The sequence below is a fragment of the Cucurbita pepo genome, chromosome 7, assembly GCF_057944985.1.
Source record: "Cucurbita pepo subsp. pepo isolate OVF chromosome 7, ASM5794498v1, whole genome shotgun sequence".
NCBI lineage: Eukaryota > Viridiplantae > Streptophyta > Magnoliopsida > Cucurbitales > Cucurbitaceae > Cucurbita > Cucurbita pepo.
Window position 1 is genome coordinate 3609939 of NC_141804.1, and position 14687 is coordinate 3624625.

The following is a 14687-nucleotide window of genomic DNA, read 5'->3' on the forward strand; positions in this document are numbered from 1 at the left end:
GAGAGGAGGCCCACCATTAAAAATTGGTCCAATTGCTTCATTTTTTAGTTGCAAAAGTCAAAAGAAAAAGAAAAGATTCATTCCACGGTGGATTTAGGGACGGGAATATGGTGGGTCACCTACGTCATTTTGCTGACGTATTATGCCACGTGGACATCCGAATACTGCGACAACTCAGTCAACGTCAAAGACTCGAAACCATTGCCCAAGGCATCGTTGACTGAAATCAATAAACTTCAGTACAGCGGCTATTGCGGCGGCTTTCCGCCGTCGCCGTCGTCGGAAACATGTTGATGTCTACTTACAAGCCGTCGCCGTCATCGGAAACATGTTGATGCCTACTTTGTTTTTATGAACGATGGTAAGGATGGAATGTCCTTTCATACTCGGAATGCATATTAGATTTAGTATATTAAATGTAAAGAAAAAATGTGTTTAAATTAATATTTTATATATATAATATAAAGAGAAAAAATATATATTTAATTTTAATGGTTTAAATTAATATTTAATTACGAAAAAATATATTTAATTTGAAATGTTAAATTTGATATACACGGGAGAAAAAAATATATTTAATTAAAAAGGTCTACATTAATATTTAATATATTAAACAAAAAAAATATAAAATATACATATATGGTCTATAATATATTAAATATATTAATTGGGTTGAGTTAATTTTTTGGAATTGAATAAATTTGGTTCGAGTTTTGGGTTTGTTAGAAATGAATTTGAGTTTACCAAAACCGAAAGAATTATTTATTATATCAACATTAATATGAATTTGTTGTTGTCGAATGATGACGTATAATTGAATTATTTTAAAGCATAATATTTCAATGAATTGCTCCCTTGTTGAACATGCAACCAACGAACGATGGTATTATCGACATCTATGTTAGCGATAATGGCAGTGGCAATAAGAGTTCTTTAAGAGATGACATGATAGTCCAAGCGAAGAGATTTGTACTAAAAGTTTTAAAGGTAAAGAAAGGAGAACGGCCCGTAAACATTATAGTTAGATTGAATTAAATTTATGCAACAGAAAATAAATGCTATCAAAAGGTTATTAGGATAGCTATAGTAATTATAAATTATTAAATAACTTTGTTATAGTATAAGATTAAAGCTATAAATACTAGGTTATAGTGTAAAAAAATTATTATAAATTAAAGATAATTTCATACTCCATAATAGAACGTTATAGAAAGTCTCTGACATTTAATAGTGTCGCTTGTCGGGATTACGTAAAAAGCTATCAAAGATTTACTATAGTTGTTAACTAGCTATCATATCTCGTATTTGTTGCCGTGATTTTTTAGACTCAAGAAATTTGACACTACTTATGAACATGCTATGTAGAAGGTTTTAGATCATATTATTTTTATTTTACAGATTCGCTCTTTTAAAAAGTTTATTATTTTCGTTTGTTATTCTTATTTATTATCTATTTGTTGCAATCTATTTTATCATAATTTGAAAACTATAGAGTGGTTGGAAAAATTACCTCGACCCAACCCATGGGTCGGGTTCCGCATGCAACCCTAGTAATTATATTTCTTTTAGTCTTGTTTTCCATTATTTCTGTAACATTTTCCAATTTCTCTTCCCTTACTTTCTTCAACCTTTTCCACGATCTCATTTCGTATGCATTATTTTCTCATCTTTTCCCCACACACGACACGTAATCGACGAATGACGATTTTCCTCGCATCTTGGCAACAGAGGCGATTAGATTCCTCCATGGCTCGATGGTAAAAGTGAATAAGTTTGAGATTCCACAAATTCTAATTTTCTCTAACAAGAACTCTTCCTTTTTTTTATCTTTTTAGTTTCGATTAATTACTAGTATCTCCATTCTTTTCAAGTTTTGATTTCTGCATGTTGTGTTATCTGCAATTTAACTTACATAATGAGAAAAATCTCCTTTCGTGGTTTCGTGGCTAAGCAATCAATGTAAGTTATCATTCAAAAATTGAAAGATTGTAGCGAGGTTTTATTCTATCTTTTCGATTTTGAATTTGTTCTATTTGTTTTAGTCACTTTCTTTATCTTTATCCCTTATCAAGAAGTAGAGCGTGGCGTGAGAAATGTTGTCTCTAATTTGTGTTGAGAGTTCCAATTGGAAGTATTGTGTTATGAAATCTGAAATGGTATTGTGTTATGAAATCTGAAATCGTTGATTTAGTTTGTTGTGTTTGATTTTAAAGATTGTGTTTATTAGGGGCTATTTAAAGTCAATTGCTGATATAGTCTTGTTTTATTTCATTGTCAATATTTTTGATCATTGGAAAAGCTTACTTCTACTTTCTAAGGAACCATAGGAAGTAGAAGGTACTGCCCATACAAATGATTTCCTTGCCCGTTATTAGAATGATGTTTTTCTTATGTTTGCTTTGGTTGCTTGTGCATTCTTTTTTATTTTTTTCAGGAAAATTCACCTCTCGTCGTAAAATTAATTGCATATTTCTAGTTCTATTGAAGTGGCTCTTTTCAAACAATAGTTGTTTGCGTGTACATATTTCAATGATTGCTCACTTGTTGAACTTCTTTATTCAGATGGAAATGGGAAAGAATGTAGAGATTCAAGGAACGGGCATGGGAGTCATGATGGGGTTTTTTCAATTTGGTTAAATAAGATAGCTCTTTAAGAAACTGCGTTAGAGATTGTGAGCATGCATATTGGTTTTTTTCTAATTGATTAAGATGAATTAATCATAATAAACTAATATGCATACTCACAATCCCTCGATAAGACACAGTTTTTTGAAGGGATATTTTATTTAAAAGTGAACAATGATGGAGGCATTAGCCTAATGACAATTTAGGCAAGGTGGGTCAAAAGCTTCTTCTTTCTCTTTCGTTTGTGCTCTTATCTTCCACATTTCCTCGGCTGAACTCTTTTTCCCATTTCTTCTGCATTATTTTCTAAATTTTCTTTTCCACAGATGCATATGCGACCAACAAACGATAGTATTGTCGAAATCTATGTCAGCGGCAGTGGCGATGAGAGTTCTTTAAGAGATGACATGATAGTTCGAGCGAAGAAATTTGACACTCTACAAGTTAGTGATTATGTCCAGTCTTATTTAGTTTATTAATTATTAATTGTTGAGGTTAAAATGCTTGCTTGGTGATACTGTAGTAGAACTCTGATAAACATAGATGTTAGTTTTGTTAGTGTGTTTTGAATAAGTGAGGTAAAGTTTGATGATGATGTTGTAGTACTTGTGGATAAGGAAGGCTAACCCAAGTGAGTCTTTGACTTAATTCCTCACGAACTCATGACGAAAAAACATGTAAAGATTGTCCTATCCATCCTTTTTAGCCCCACCCCTCGTGTATTGAATACTTTATTTTGTAATGTAAATAGATTATAAAATTTTAATTATGAATGGAAGTCATATTATTTAATGTGTTTTGAAGTATTCCATATGTTCATTTAGTTAAATTGAATTAAATTTATTTTATAACATACTATAGCTTTAATAAAAATGCTATATGTGAATATTATAACCATCCATTATAGCTATACAAAAAAGTTATAAAAAAAGTCTAAGACATTTAATAGTGTTGGTTGTTAGGATGTACGAAAAAAGCTATCAAAGGTCTATGATAGTTGTTCACCTGCTATTGTATCCAATATTTGTTGTAGTGATTTTTTAGACTCAAGAAAGTTGGCACTACCTATGAACATTATGATAGCATTTATTTAGACCCGAGAGCCATTAGCTGACCTGCCTCAGATGTGCTGATCGTGGGAGATACGTTGAACTCACATCATGGGAGATATGTTCACAAATCAAACATGACACGTGGCATGCTGAGATCCTGCCTATCCACCCTCAAAGCATTGATTACTCATGCATGGCCTGCGCGCGTAGGGAATCTTCTTTCGCGTGTAGGCGCGTCAGTGACTTCTTTTTGTACTGTTCAGCCTCCGTTTACCTATTTTCATCCTGATTTCGATATTGACCCTAATTTTACTTGAATCAGGACCTACCAGAGGAATTTTAGAAATTTTGGAGCTCCTGACTCACGAAAAAGCTAGCTTGGGAGGGCACGCTTCATCCAAGTAAGTTACCACATGGATTTTAGGCAAGTAATTAGCAATCGCTAGAATATGCTATCATGCTAACATTCCTTACCTTAGGTGGTTAGAAAATGCATATTAGGGACTTTGAAAGGGCGTTTTGGATGAGTATGTATTGTACGTATGTCATGGTAAAATTACAGTTATACCCTTAGGTTGAGATTTCCAAGAAGCATGCTATTTTATGTATTATACAAGGCTAAAAAGAAAATATGCATGATTAAAATACGAGTTGGGCAATATGGATGAGTGTGGTATGCATGATGTAAGAAATTACAAAAATACCTCTATGATGAGATTTGTGATGAACGTCGTTTTATATGCTTTCCATTGTGTTAGAAAAAAGGATGAGCTATTGTGACTTGTGCTCCGGGTGATTGATGGATGTTATATTCCTATAGAGCTTGTTTGCTTCTATGTTTGCATGATATAGTACGTGTTAGCTCCTGGTGTGATTGTATGTTCTCCCTGTAAAGCATGTTTATTTGCATAGAACTAGGGCATTAGAGTTAGGTTGACTAGACGATAACTTAGGTCAGAACACTTCAAGTAGATTGAGCACTTTAGAATCATACACAATGGTCAGAGGGTCTAGACCTTAATGCTCCTAGACTAAGAATGACTTGAGGAGTAAAAAAAGAGCAGCTTGGAGTCATAAAATCATGTCAAGCCACCTAGCCGCTTTAGGAATCCAATAGACCTCCTCGATTCCCCATATATGTCTAAGGTGAAGTTTAAATTGTGGATTACACGCTTAGGCGATCGATAGGAATATCTCCCTAGTAAAGCATGCACGAGAGAGCTCAATTAAGATTAGTGCACTACAACTAGTGTGTTTTACATGTTTGACCCAGGTCAGTATGTTTCTTGTTGACCTTGCACGCCATGATCGTGAATGATTAGAGGTTTAAACCTATATGCACCCAGAGATTGGTTTGGCCATAGGAGCTAACCCTAAAGTCTTGGAAATGAGAGATGAGATTTAAACTGCCTAGACGCCTCTAGAGACCTAGAAGGCCACCACAGCAACCTTGGAGAAAAATAAAGGTAGCCTATAAGCCGATAGCAGCCAGTACAGTGTTTGCAAATTCCACTCCAGTATGGTACGTTTAGCTTGGCGTGAGGCCGGTTAGGAACGTGTGACCTAAGAGAGAGTTTGGGTGGGTTACCCTGCGCGGTGGATCTGCATCATCCACACGAGGATGTGCAATGAGCGGGTGTCCATGGTCACGGTTTGGTAGAGCTACCATCGAGTCAATGTAACAACTTGAGCAAGAGAATGTCCTTTGGGAATCGGGCATAAGCAACTTTTGAGGACGAAAGTTTTTAAGGAGGGGAGAATTTGTAACACCTGAGTCTCGACGAGGAATTAGAAACCCAATCTTTTCTTTTAAAGTCGAGCTTTTGAGATTCTATTGAGTCTTAGAGGCCAAATTTCAAGATGAGATAGAAGAGAAAAATGCTTTGAAAAATTCCATAAACGGAAAAAATATATAGAAGAAAATAGTGAAAGTTAGAAAAATCGGTCAAAGTCAACCCACATTTGGTCATTTTGACCCTCCTTTCCGGGGTCTGCATTAGCCTTAATAAGATTATAAGAACAAAGAAAAAGAAAGAAACAAAGAACAGGAAAAGCCGCAACTTTTTACAAAGATGGAGCTAAAATTCGACATGGGTTATGCTCATTCTTCATGCTCTCTCGTTACAACTTTCTCCACCAAACATTTCTGCTTTTCCCAATCTTCAATTTGCGTATCAAAGTTACGCCCAACAAGTCAGAATCGAATCAGATCTATCAAATTCACTTCTCACCCTTTTCATTGTTGTTGTTCCTCTTCACAACATTTTCCTTTAAGGTGTAATCAAGTAGGTGAATTCGAAACCCAAGTGAAGTCTTTGAAAACCATGGTGGATATTCATGGCATTGATCAAGAGTTGCTGAAGAAGATGGTCTATGATGCTCTTGTTTGGAGTTCTCTACATGGACTTGTTGTTGGTGACAAGTCAGTGAAGGTAAGCGTTTCTGCAGTTTATAGGATTGATGTTCTCTGCCTTCTATTTGGTTTTTGTATGCTGAAAATGTCTTGTGATTGTTGCTTCTACTGTTAGTTTCGAAAGATGAAGGACCGAATGATTCATAATAATGGACTATTACTCGTTGCTTATGATACTCTCTCCAATTAGTGTTTATGAAAGAGAAACGCAAATGTTCTTACTAAAGGAGCATTGGAAGAAGATATGGTGCATTCCTTTAGATTCTGAACCAAAAAGATTGAAAATTCCATATCCTCTCATCATTTCAAGTAACTGTTATTTCTCCATTAAAAAAATGGTAGAAATTTCTCAAAATAGTGATTGGAATAAGGACGTATGTAAAGTGGTTTCTGATGCTGAAACAGCAAACGTCTTTTGGGGTAAATTTTAATATCATTTCAAATGTTTTGGGCTGCAGAGATCAGGTAAAGTACCTGGTGTAGGTTTGGTTCATGCCCCAATTGCCTTGTTGCCTGGGTTATTTCCTGAAACTCATTGGAAGCAAGCATGTGAGTTAGTCTCCATTTTTAATGAATTAGTCGATCGAGTTAGCTTGGATGGGAAATTTATACAGGAATCATTATCGAGGTATGCTCGAGCCCTTTCATGCCTGGCACAGACACTAGTTATTGACTATTTTTTCTAATTTCCATGAAACATGTTCTTGGCTGTTCCATGTAATATGTCTTGAGCTTAGGTACGCTCTGACCTCTGGCTTAGAAAAACTAAAAGGCAGTGCCTTCTTTATTAGCATGTATCGATTATGATCCGAATGTATTCTATTCATCTGCTGATCTGGTTCATCCTCATTTGTTTGTTCTTTCCTTTTTAATTCTTCTAACTAGTTAGGGTGTATGACTACCTTCCCTATTTTCTACCATTATGGTTATTAGTGGAGATTGTCTCTGCCTAAAAAAGACTTTTGATATGTCATTCATGTTGCAGAACCAAAAAAAGTGGATGCTTTTACGTCTAGACTTTTAGTTATTCATTCCAAGATGCTTTTACGTCTAGACTTTTAGATATTTATTCCAAGATGCTTTTACGTCTCTGCCTATAAAAGACTTTTCATATGTCATTCATGTTGCAGAACCAAAAAAGTGGATGCTTTTACGTCTAGACTTTTAGATATTCATTCCAAGATGCTTCAGATTGACAAAAAAGAGGTAAGTGTATGCTAATTTTTTTGATATTGTGTAGGTCAACTATCAAACTTTTATATTGTAGCTTTTTGGATACAGTTAATGTGTTTCATGACCAATGTTTTAAAAGGCTTAAGGCGGCTTGAGGTTTTTCCTTATAGAGAGGCGAAGGGTAAAAACTCACTGTGAACAAATAAAAACAAAAAGAACACAAGAGTAAAGAAGGGACAAAGAATAAAACAAAACTCACCTTGTTGTGTTGGTTGTCAAAGAGTTGTGACTTTTTTCTTTTGTTAATGCAGTCACTCAGAGTCAGCTCTATTTTAAAATAACACAGCAAGGTGAACACTGGATATATATATATATATTTTTAAGTAAACCAATAGAACTTCTTCTAATTTTTCAGTGCATTTTTAAGTTTTCTTTGATATCTGTCTTTCCCCATGGTTGACGAAAATGAACTGCTTGAATTAAATGCACCGCTTGCACAGCACGGGCCTATGGCGCACCAGAAAACACAAGGCTTACGCCTTATAGCCACAGAGGTGTTAGGATTGAGGCTTATGCCTCTATTGAGAGAGGCGTAGGCCCCTCTTTGTGTGTAAAAGACATAAGCCTTGAGAAACAATGTTGCTGCCTCGCTTCAAGGCTTCTGCCTTAAACACCTTTTAAAACGTTGTTTATGACAAGTTTTTAGTTGTTATGTTTTTACTATGTGACATGAAATATTTACATAACCTTGCAGTTTAGAATAAGTTAACTTCAGTCTTGTAAATGAATATGAAACTTCCATTATGTTTGTGGCTCCTAAAGACATTACCTACTTAATTTTGATGTTTGTGGTTCCGAAAGGCCTTACCTACATAATTTCTCCATGCTATGCAATTTTATCCAAAAGGGTTGTATTATTTAATTGAAGGATTATAACGAACTTCTCCAATTATTCAAGTAGGAAATTCGCTTGGGTTTACATCGCTCAGATTATATGCTTGATGAGAAAACAAAATTACTTCTTCAAGTAGAGCTCAACACCATATCATGTTCATTTGCTGAATTTAGTCATCTAGTCAGCCAACTTCATAGGTAAATATAACTTTTATAGACATTTACCATTGAGATTTCTTGTGCCTTAGATTTTGTGTATATTTGGCCATTTTAATCCTCCCATTAAAATATAACTTCTATCAGAAAAAACTTGTACATACAGCAGATTGTATTTGATCCTTCAATTATTTATTTATTTTTATGAGAAACCAAGTTTTCATATACAAGGGCATATAAGAAAAATATCCCAACAAGGGAAGTCCAATAGAAGAACGAGACTCCAACAGAAAAGAATGATGCCTAGTTGTTAATGTGAGACCCACATCGGTTGGAGAGGGGAACGAAGTATTCCTTATAAGAGTGTGGAAACCTCTCCCTAGCAAACGCGTTTTAAAACCGTGAGGCTGACGATGATTCGTAACGAGCCAAAAGGGACAATATTTGCTAGCAGTGGGCTTGAGCTATTAAAAATGGTATCAGAGCTAGACACTGGACAATGTGCCAGCGAGGACGTTAGGCTTACAAGGGGGGATTGTGAGATCCCACATTAGTTGGAGAGGGAACAAAGCATTCCTTACTAGGTGTGGAAACCTCTCCCTAGTATACGTGTTTTAAAAATCTTGAGGGGAAGCCCAGAAGGGAAAGTCCAAAGAGGACAATATCTTCTAGCGGTGGACTTGGGCTGTTACAACTTTTCCTCCGGAAGTTCTCTGGATTGTTTGAGATGTCCCAGAGCTTTGTCTTAACTCTTCAGTAAAAGAACATTATTTATCCATGCCTGATCATTCATTTTGTTATTTTATCTTGCAGTGATTTACTTGGTCAATATGGGGAAGTCCTCGGATTAGACTCGAGAATGATTCCTGAAAATCATGCGGGTAATCAATATGCTGAGGCATTGGTCAAAGCTTGGACTGAATATAACAACCCAAGGTTAGATTTGAAAATTTGATCTTCTTATTCATCACCATTCCTCAAACCTAATTTTCAGTGGGTTATTAATTTTTGTAGTGCTGTTATCATGATTGTGGTTCAAGCTGAGGAACGCAACATGTATGATCAACACTGCCTTTCTGTTAACTTGAGAAAAAGATATCCACTTTTTCCTGATTGTCAGGCTCCATTAGAGTACAGAATTTTCTTTATTGTGCACCCATTCTTTTTACTATTTGAACAATTTGATCTATCGAGTTTTCCACGTAAACGTTCCTTAGCTTTATAATACACATTATGTCAAAACTCTTCGGAAAACACTGGCAGAAATCGATAGGGAGGGAGAACTGCAATCTGATGGAACACTCCTTGTGTAAGTAGTTTTGAATGTCAAAATTAGTTTTTCCTATGAAAATTGGGTTACCATTTTATGTTACTTGGAATTCCTGAGAGCTTCCTCCTGCAGAGATGGCCAAGCAGTTGCAGTTGTGTACTACAGGGCTGGATATACACCCACTGACTATCCTTCTGAATCGGTAAGTAACTGCTTCCTTCCTGTTCTAACTTGTCATTCATGCATCTCCTATGCATGGCATTTATTTGATTCATAACTCTAATTTATTTGGTTCATCTTCCATTTTGTTGATTCATGTATGACATTAATGCTTCTATACCTATATATATAAAGGGTTGTCTTGTATTGAGTTTGAGTGTCATTTTGCATTTGTTGAGTGACATCTGGCAGGAACTTTGTTGAGAGATTTTGTGGTGTGAGATATACACTTTGTAAACACTTTGATTATTGAGATTGGTTGTTACCCGTAGATGTAGGGGAATTTCTTATCTCCGAACCACATAAATCTTTGTGTCTCTTTGTTTAACTTTTGTTTGTGGGTGAGTGAGTGCGATCGATCTTGCCTCCGCTTCCGTTACAACACTTCTTTGATTGGGATTACGTTCATATATTCTTTTGGAATGAGCTTCCTGGGCATTAGTGTGCATTTTCGAATGAATCTCAATAGTTTTATGAAATCTTAAGACAAGCAAAAGTTGGTTTTTTCATATAGAAATTGATGACTTTTATCTATTTCAATTCCAAGCAATTTTTCATTTGAATGGTAACAAATTTCAGGAATGGAAAGCAAGGTTACTTGTGGAGCAGTCATCTGCAGTCAAATGCCCATCCATATCTTACCATTTAGTGGGCACCAAAAAAATTCAACAGGAACTTGCACAACCAAATGTACTTGAAAGGTATTAATTATTGATCTTAGTCTTGCTGAAAAATATTACCCAATGATCCTATGCTTTTCCATTAGAAACGAAAGATGGTCCGAGATAGTTTAATGATCGTCTGAGGTCATTAGGACTGCATTACTCGAGGGAAAGGTGTCGAGTTATCCCAATTCCCTGCTGAAAATGCCTTAATTGTATCTGTTGGATCAATTTTCAAAACCCAAATGGTGATTCAAACGGCTCTAAATGTTTTATTTTTGGATACTTTTTAGACGAAACTAAGTAGCAACCAAGTGGCAAAACAAGCTACTCTCCCAAGGATAGCTTTAAAGCCTTTTTATTCACTAAATCATAGTTTCTATCCCAAATATTTCTATCTCGTGGCTGCTCTCTCCATAGAAGGTGAAAATATACATAGTAGATTAGTCTAGTAAAATTTACCAGCTGAATGACTGATTCCACACAACTATGTGACACTCGAGTAAAGGAAGGGTACATTTGAATAAGAGCGATCCTAAGAATAAGATGACTAAGAAAGACTTAAAAGAATTGAAAGTTAGTACCTATATAAATAAGGTACACCTTCCTTCTCGGTGGCTCAACCATAGGTACTCCAAAATGAAGCATGTTTTGCTTGGACATATCACCATGAGGTGGAGACTAATCTACATGCATGCCTGCTAATAAACTGACTGCCATTACCAATGCATCTTCATTCTCCAACGCTGTTGAAACAATTAAACCTATATCTCCCAATTGCTGAGAGCTGTTAAGATAAGACATTGTTATCAGATTGTTGGGATTTGATAATTATGTAGGAAATAGCTTTTCTTATTGCAATTTCTATATGCAGCTGAACTTTTAAGCCCCTACTTCAGGTTCTTTGACAATAAAGAGGATATTGCCAAGATAAGGAAATGTTTTACAGGGTTGTGGAGTTTAGATGACAAAGATATAGTAAACAAAGCCATCGAAACACCAGACCTATTCATTATGAAGCAGCAAAGAGAAGGCGGAGGTCGGTTCCATCACCTTTTGAATTTTCTCATTGTCATTCGCCTGAACACCTTTCTTCCTTTTCTTAACAAAGAATTCATCAATCTCCTTCAGGGAACAATATCTATGGCGATGATGTGAGGAAAACCCTTGTAAGATTGCGGAAGGAAGGGAATGTAGAAGATGCTGCTTACATTCTTATGCAGAGGATATCCCCACCTGTTTACCCAACGATTTTTGTTCGAGATGGGATTTGTTATAAGGATCCCGCAATTTCAGAGCTTGGTATATTTGGCGCTTACTTAAGGTATGCAACTGTGATATCCCACATCGGTTGGGAAGAGGAGGGGAAGGAGAACAAAACACCCTTTATAAGGGTGTGGAAATCTTTCCCTAGTAGACGTGCTTTAAAAACTTTGAGGGTAAGCCCGAAAGGGAAAGCCCAAAGAGGACAATATCTGCTAGCGGTGGGTTTGGGCCGTTACAGCAACTCAGTTATCTACAACTTCTTTGAGATTATCTGATGCTAACCAATTGGATGATTATGATGGATGAAGAAAGAAGGGACAAACAGAGACGTTTTAATTGTGAAACTTGTTTGTTTGATATGCAGGAACAAGGACAAAGTAATTGTCAATGACCAATGTGGTTACCTGATGACGACCAAAGTATCTTCATCAAATGAGGGTGGGGTTGCAGCTGGATTTGCTGTTTTGGACAGTATTTACTTAACTTGACAACAGGTTTTGTTCCTAATTCTTCCTTTGCAAAAACCTATAGAAAATCCTAATAATCCCCAACTTAGGGAAGGATTTTATATATTCTGCAGACATCTTTCTCTCCCCCAACTATGCTGAATTGATCTAGAGTTTTCTATTTATGGAGTTCAAGTTTCTCTGCCTTTAGGTTCTTTAGGCTTTGTTTTTTTCTCTGATATTAAGGGGTGGGAAGAATCCCCGCCATTGCAACTCTAAGGTTGTATCCAAAGAAAAATACCCCAGCTCGGGAGCCTCCAATGTTAGAGATAGGAGCCTTGGGTGTAGGGCTTGAGGCCGAGGAGTCTCGCTATGAATCGAAAGATTGTGAAGATAAAGAGGAGGCTTTTGGTTCCCTACGTTGTAATAAAGGAAAGAGCCACGATTCTATTAAGCATCACTAATACTTTTGGTCCCCTACGTTGTAATAAAGGAAAGGAAAGAGCCATGATTCTATTAAGCATCACTAATACTGCTAACTCAAAAGAAAAAAAGAAAAAGAAAATGAAAAAGAAAAAAAGGTTGGATAAAGGATGTGGGAGAGGAGCTGTTTTGGGTTTTCTTCTAGAAAGAGACGGAAAGAGGCAATGGAATTGTGAGATCAAGGGGGAGAGGAGGTGTTTTAATTTGCTAAGTTCAGTTGGCCATGCAAGGAGGATGTATAGCTGATTGACTTAAAATACTAAAAAGGAGTCGAAAAGCTTTTAGTGGAGGAGCACCTATGGTCCTCTTGATATATAAGCATCATGTCACGATCATACTATGAATAAAGTAGGTTATGACCCTCATGTTGTGACAAGCAAAGCGGCGACACTTAAGTGGCGCCTATATGACCATGCAAGGGCCTAGACGAGTGTCATGATGCGAATGAGGAGGACAATGACTCATCCAACACACCGCATAGAGTGTACATTGAAGAGAAGACGAGACATAAGCAAAATAAGGCCTACAAGTAGACACAAGTGTCAAAAATAGGCTTGTTGAAGAGCCAGGTAGGGCTCCGAGCCTTAACCTCGAAAGTCGGGGTTCTGGAGGGAATTTGGTGTCAGTCGGACACCGGACGGACATTCCACGACTCCGTTTGACTGTTTACCAAAATGGCATCTATTTGAGAAAGATTGAAAAGGCCTCACAATATACCTCTTGGGAGAGCATGATGTCAGCTCTCCACCATCCTTGGGCCCTGTGGCCTAAGTGAGCTACCTTGTGGCACATATGTGTCAAGTGAGGGCGAGTGTCTCAAGCTACTTCCTTTGAAATGAGTTTTTCAAGGATAGTACTAGGTGTTGGATCGGTAAAAAGCCAACATCGAGCAGCACAAGTGTGCTAGTGTTGCACCCCCAGCCCATGTGTACTCGTGCTAGGACGCAATAATGACACACTCGTGCCACCCGGTACTGTCCTTGAAGAACCCATTTTAAAGGAAGTTACTCAGACACTCGTCTCGCAATGCTTGTGTGTCATAGGGTAGCTCGCTTAGGCATAGGGCCAGGGGTGGTGGAGAGCTGACACCATGCCTCCCCCTAAAGTACATTTTGAGGCAGTTTCAATCTTCCTCGGGTAGATCCATTTTGGTGAATGGCCATACGGTGTTCGATTGACACTAAATTTGACGTCATATTTCATATGGACGGACTTGACTCGAGAACCGCATGCCCAAATTCCCTTTGGAACTCCGACTTTCGAGGTTAAGGCTTGGGGCCCTACTCGATCCTTCAACAAGTCTATCTTTGACACTCGTGTCTAATTGTGGCCCTTATCTTGCTTATGTCTCGTCATCTCTTCAATATCCACTCTGTGTGATATGTTGGATGATACACCATTCTCTTCAGTCGCATCACGACACTCTTCTAGGCTATCACGTGGCCAGATGGGCGCCACTTAAGGGTCGCCACTTTGCTTGTCGCAAAGCGAGGGTCACAACCTACTCTATTCATAGTATATTTGTGACACAATGCGCATATATCAAGAGGACTACCGATGCCTCTTCTCCACTAAAAGCTTTTGAGCTCCTTCTTTTGGTATTTTAAGTCAATCAGCTAGCTATACATTCTCCTTGCATGACCAACCAATCTTAGAAAATCAATTCCATTGCCTCTTTTCAAAAACTTCTCAGATGGACCGAAAAGAAACCATGAACCACATCTTTCATCCAACTTGCATGACCAACCAATCTTAGAAAATCAATTCCATTGCCTCTTTTCAAAAACTTCTCAGATGGACCGAAAAGAATCCATGAACCACATCTTTCATCCAACCTATATTTTTTTGAGTTAGCGGTATCCGTGTAAGGTTAATGGAATTGCGACTCTTTCCTTTATTACGACGCAAAGAAAATAGCAACCCATATTTTTTCGATTGGAAAGTAATTTATCTCAACTCCATCTCCTGTCCTACTCACATAATAAAGGGCACGTTCCATTCCATTTTCTTTCTTTTATGCTAGCAACG

At 37.1% G+C, this 14687-nt stretch overlaps 1 protein-coding gene across 13 annotated transcripts; it reads left to right on the forward strand.

Moving 5' to 3' along the window:
- Window positions 1-1595: 1595 nt before the first annotated feature.
- On the forward strand, window positions 1596-12384 carry LOC111798318 (glutathione synthetase, chloroplastic). 13 transcript variants are annotated; one of them, XM_087125682.1, is made up of 17 exons: window positions 1596-1757; window positions 2563-2836; window positions 2952-3068; window positions 3720-3908; window positions 4000-4078; window positions 5953-6109; window positions 6549-6718; window positions 7221-7296; window positions 8225-8355; window positions 9127-9249; window positions 9328-9408; window positions 9542-9622; window positions 9716-9785; window positions 10382-10503; window positions 11364-11503; window positions 11596-11788; window positions 12095-12384. In XM_087125682.1, exons 4-17 carry the CDS (start codon window positions 3812-3814, stop codon window positions 12216-12218), a joined length of 1644 nt encoding a protein of 547 aa, XP_086981808.1. In that variant the 5' UTR covers window positions 1596-1757; window positions 2563-2836; window positions 2952-3068; window positions 3720-3811; the 3' UTR covers window positions 12219-12384. The 13 variants fall into 13 exon arrangements, with proteins under 13 accessions (XP_086981808.1, XP_086981809.1, XP_086981810.1 ...); XM_087125683.1 differs by having other exon boundaries at window positions 3750-3908; XM_087125684.1 differs by having other exon boundaries at window positions 2952-3912.
- The last annotated feature ends 2303 nt before the right edge of the window (window positions 12385-14687 follow it).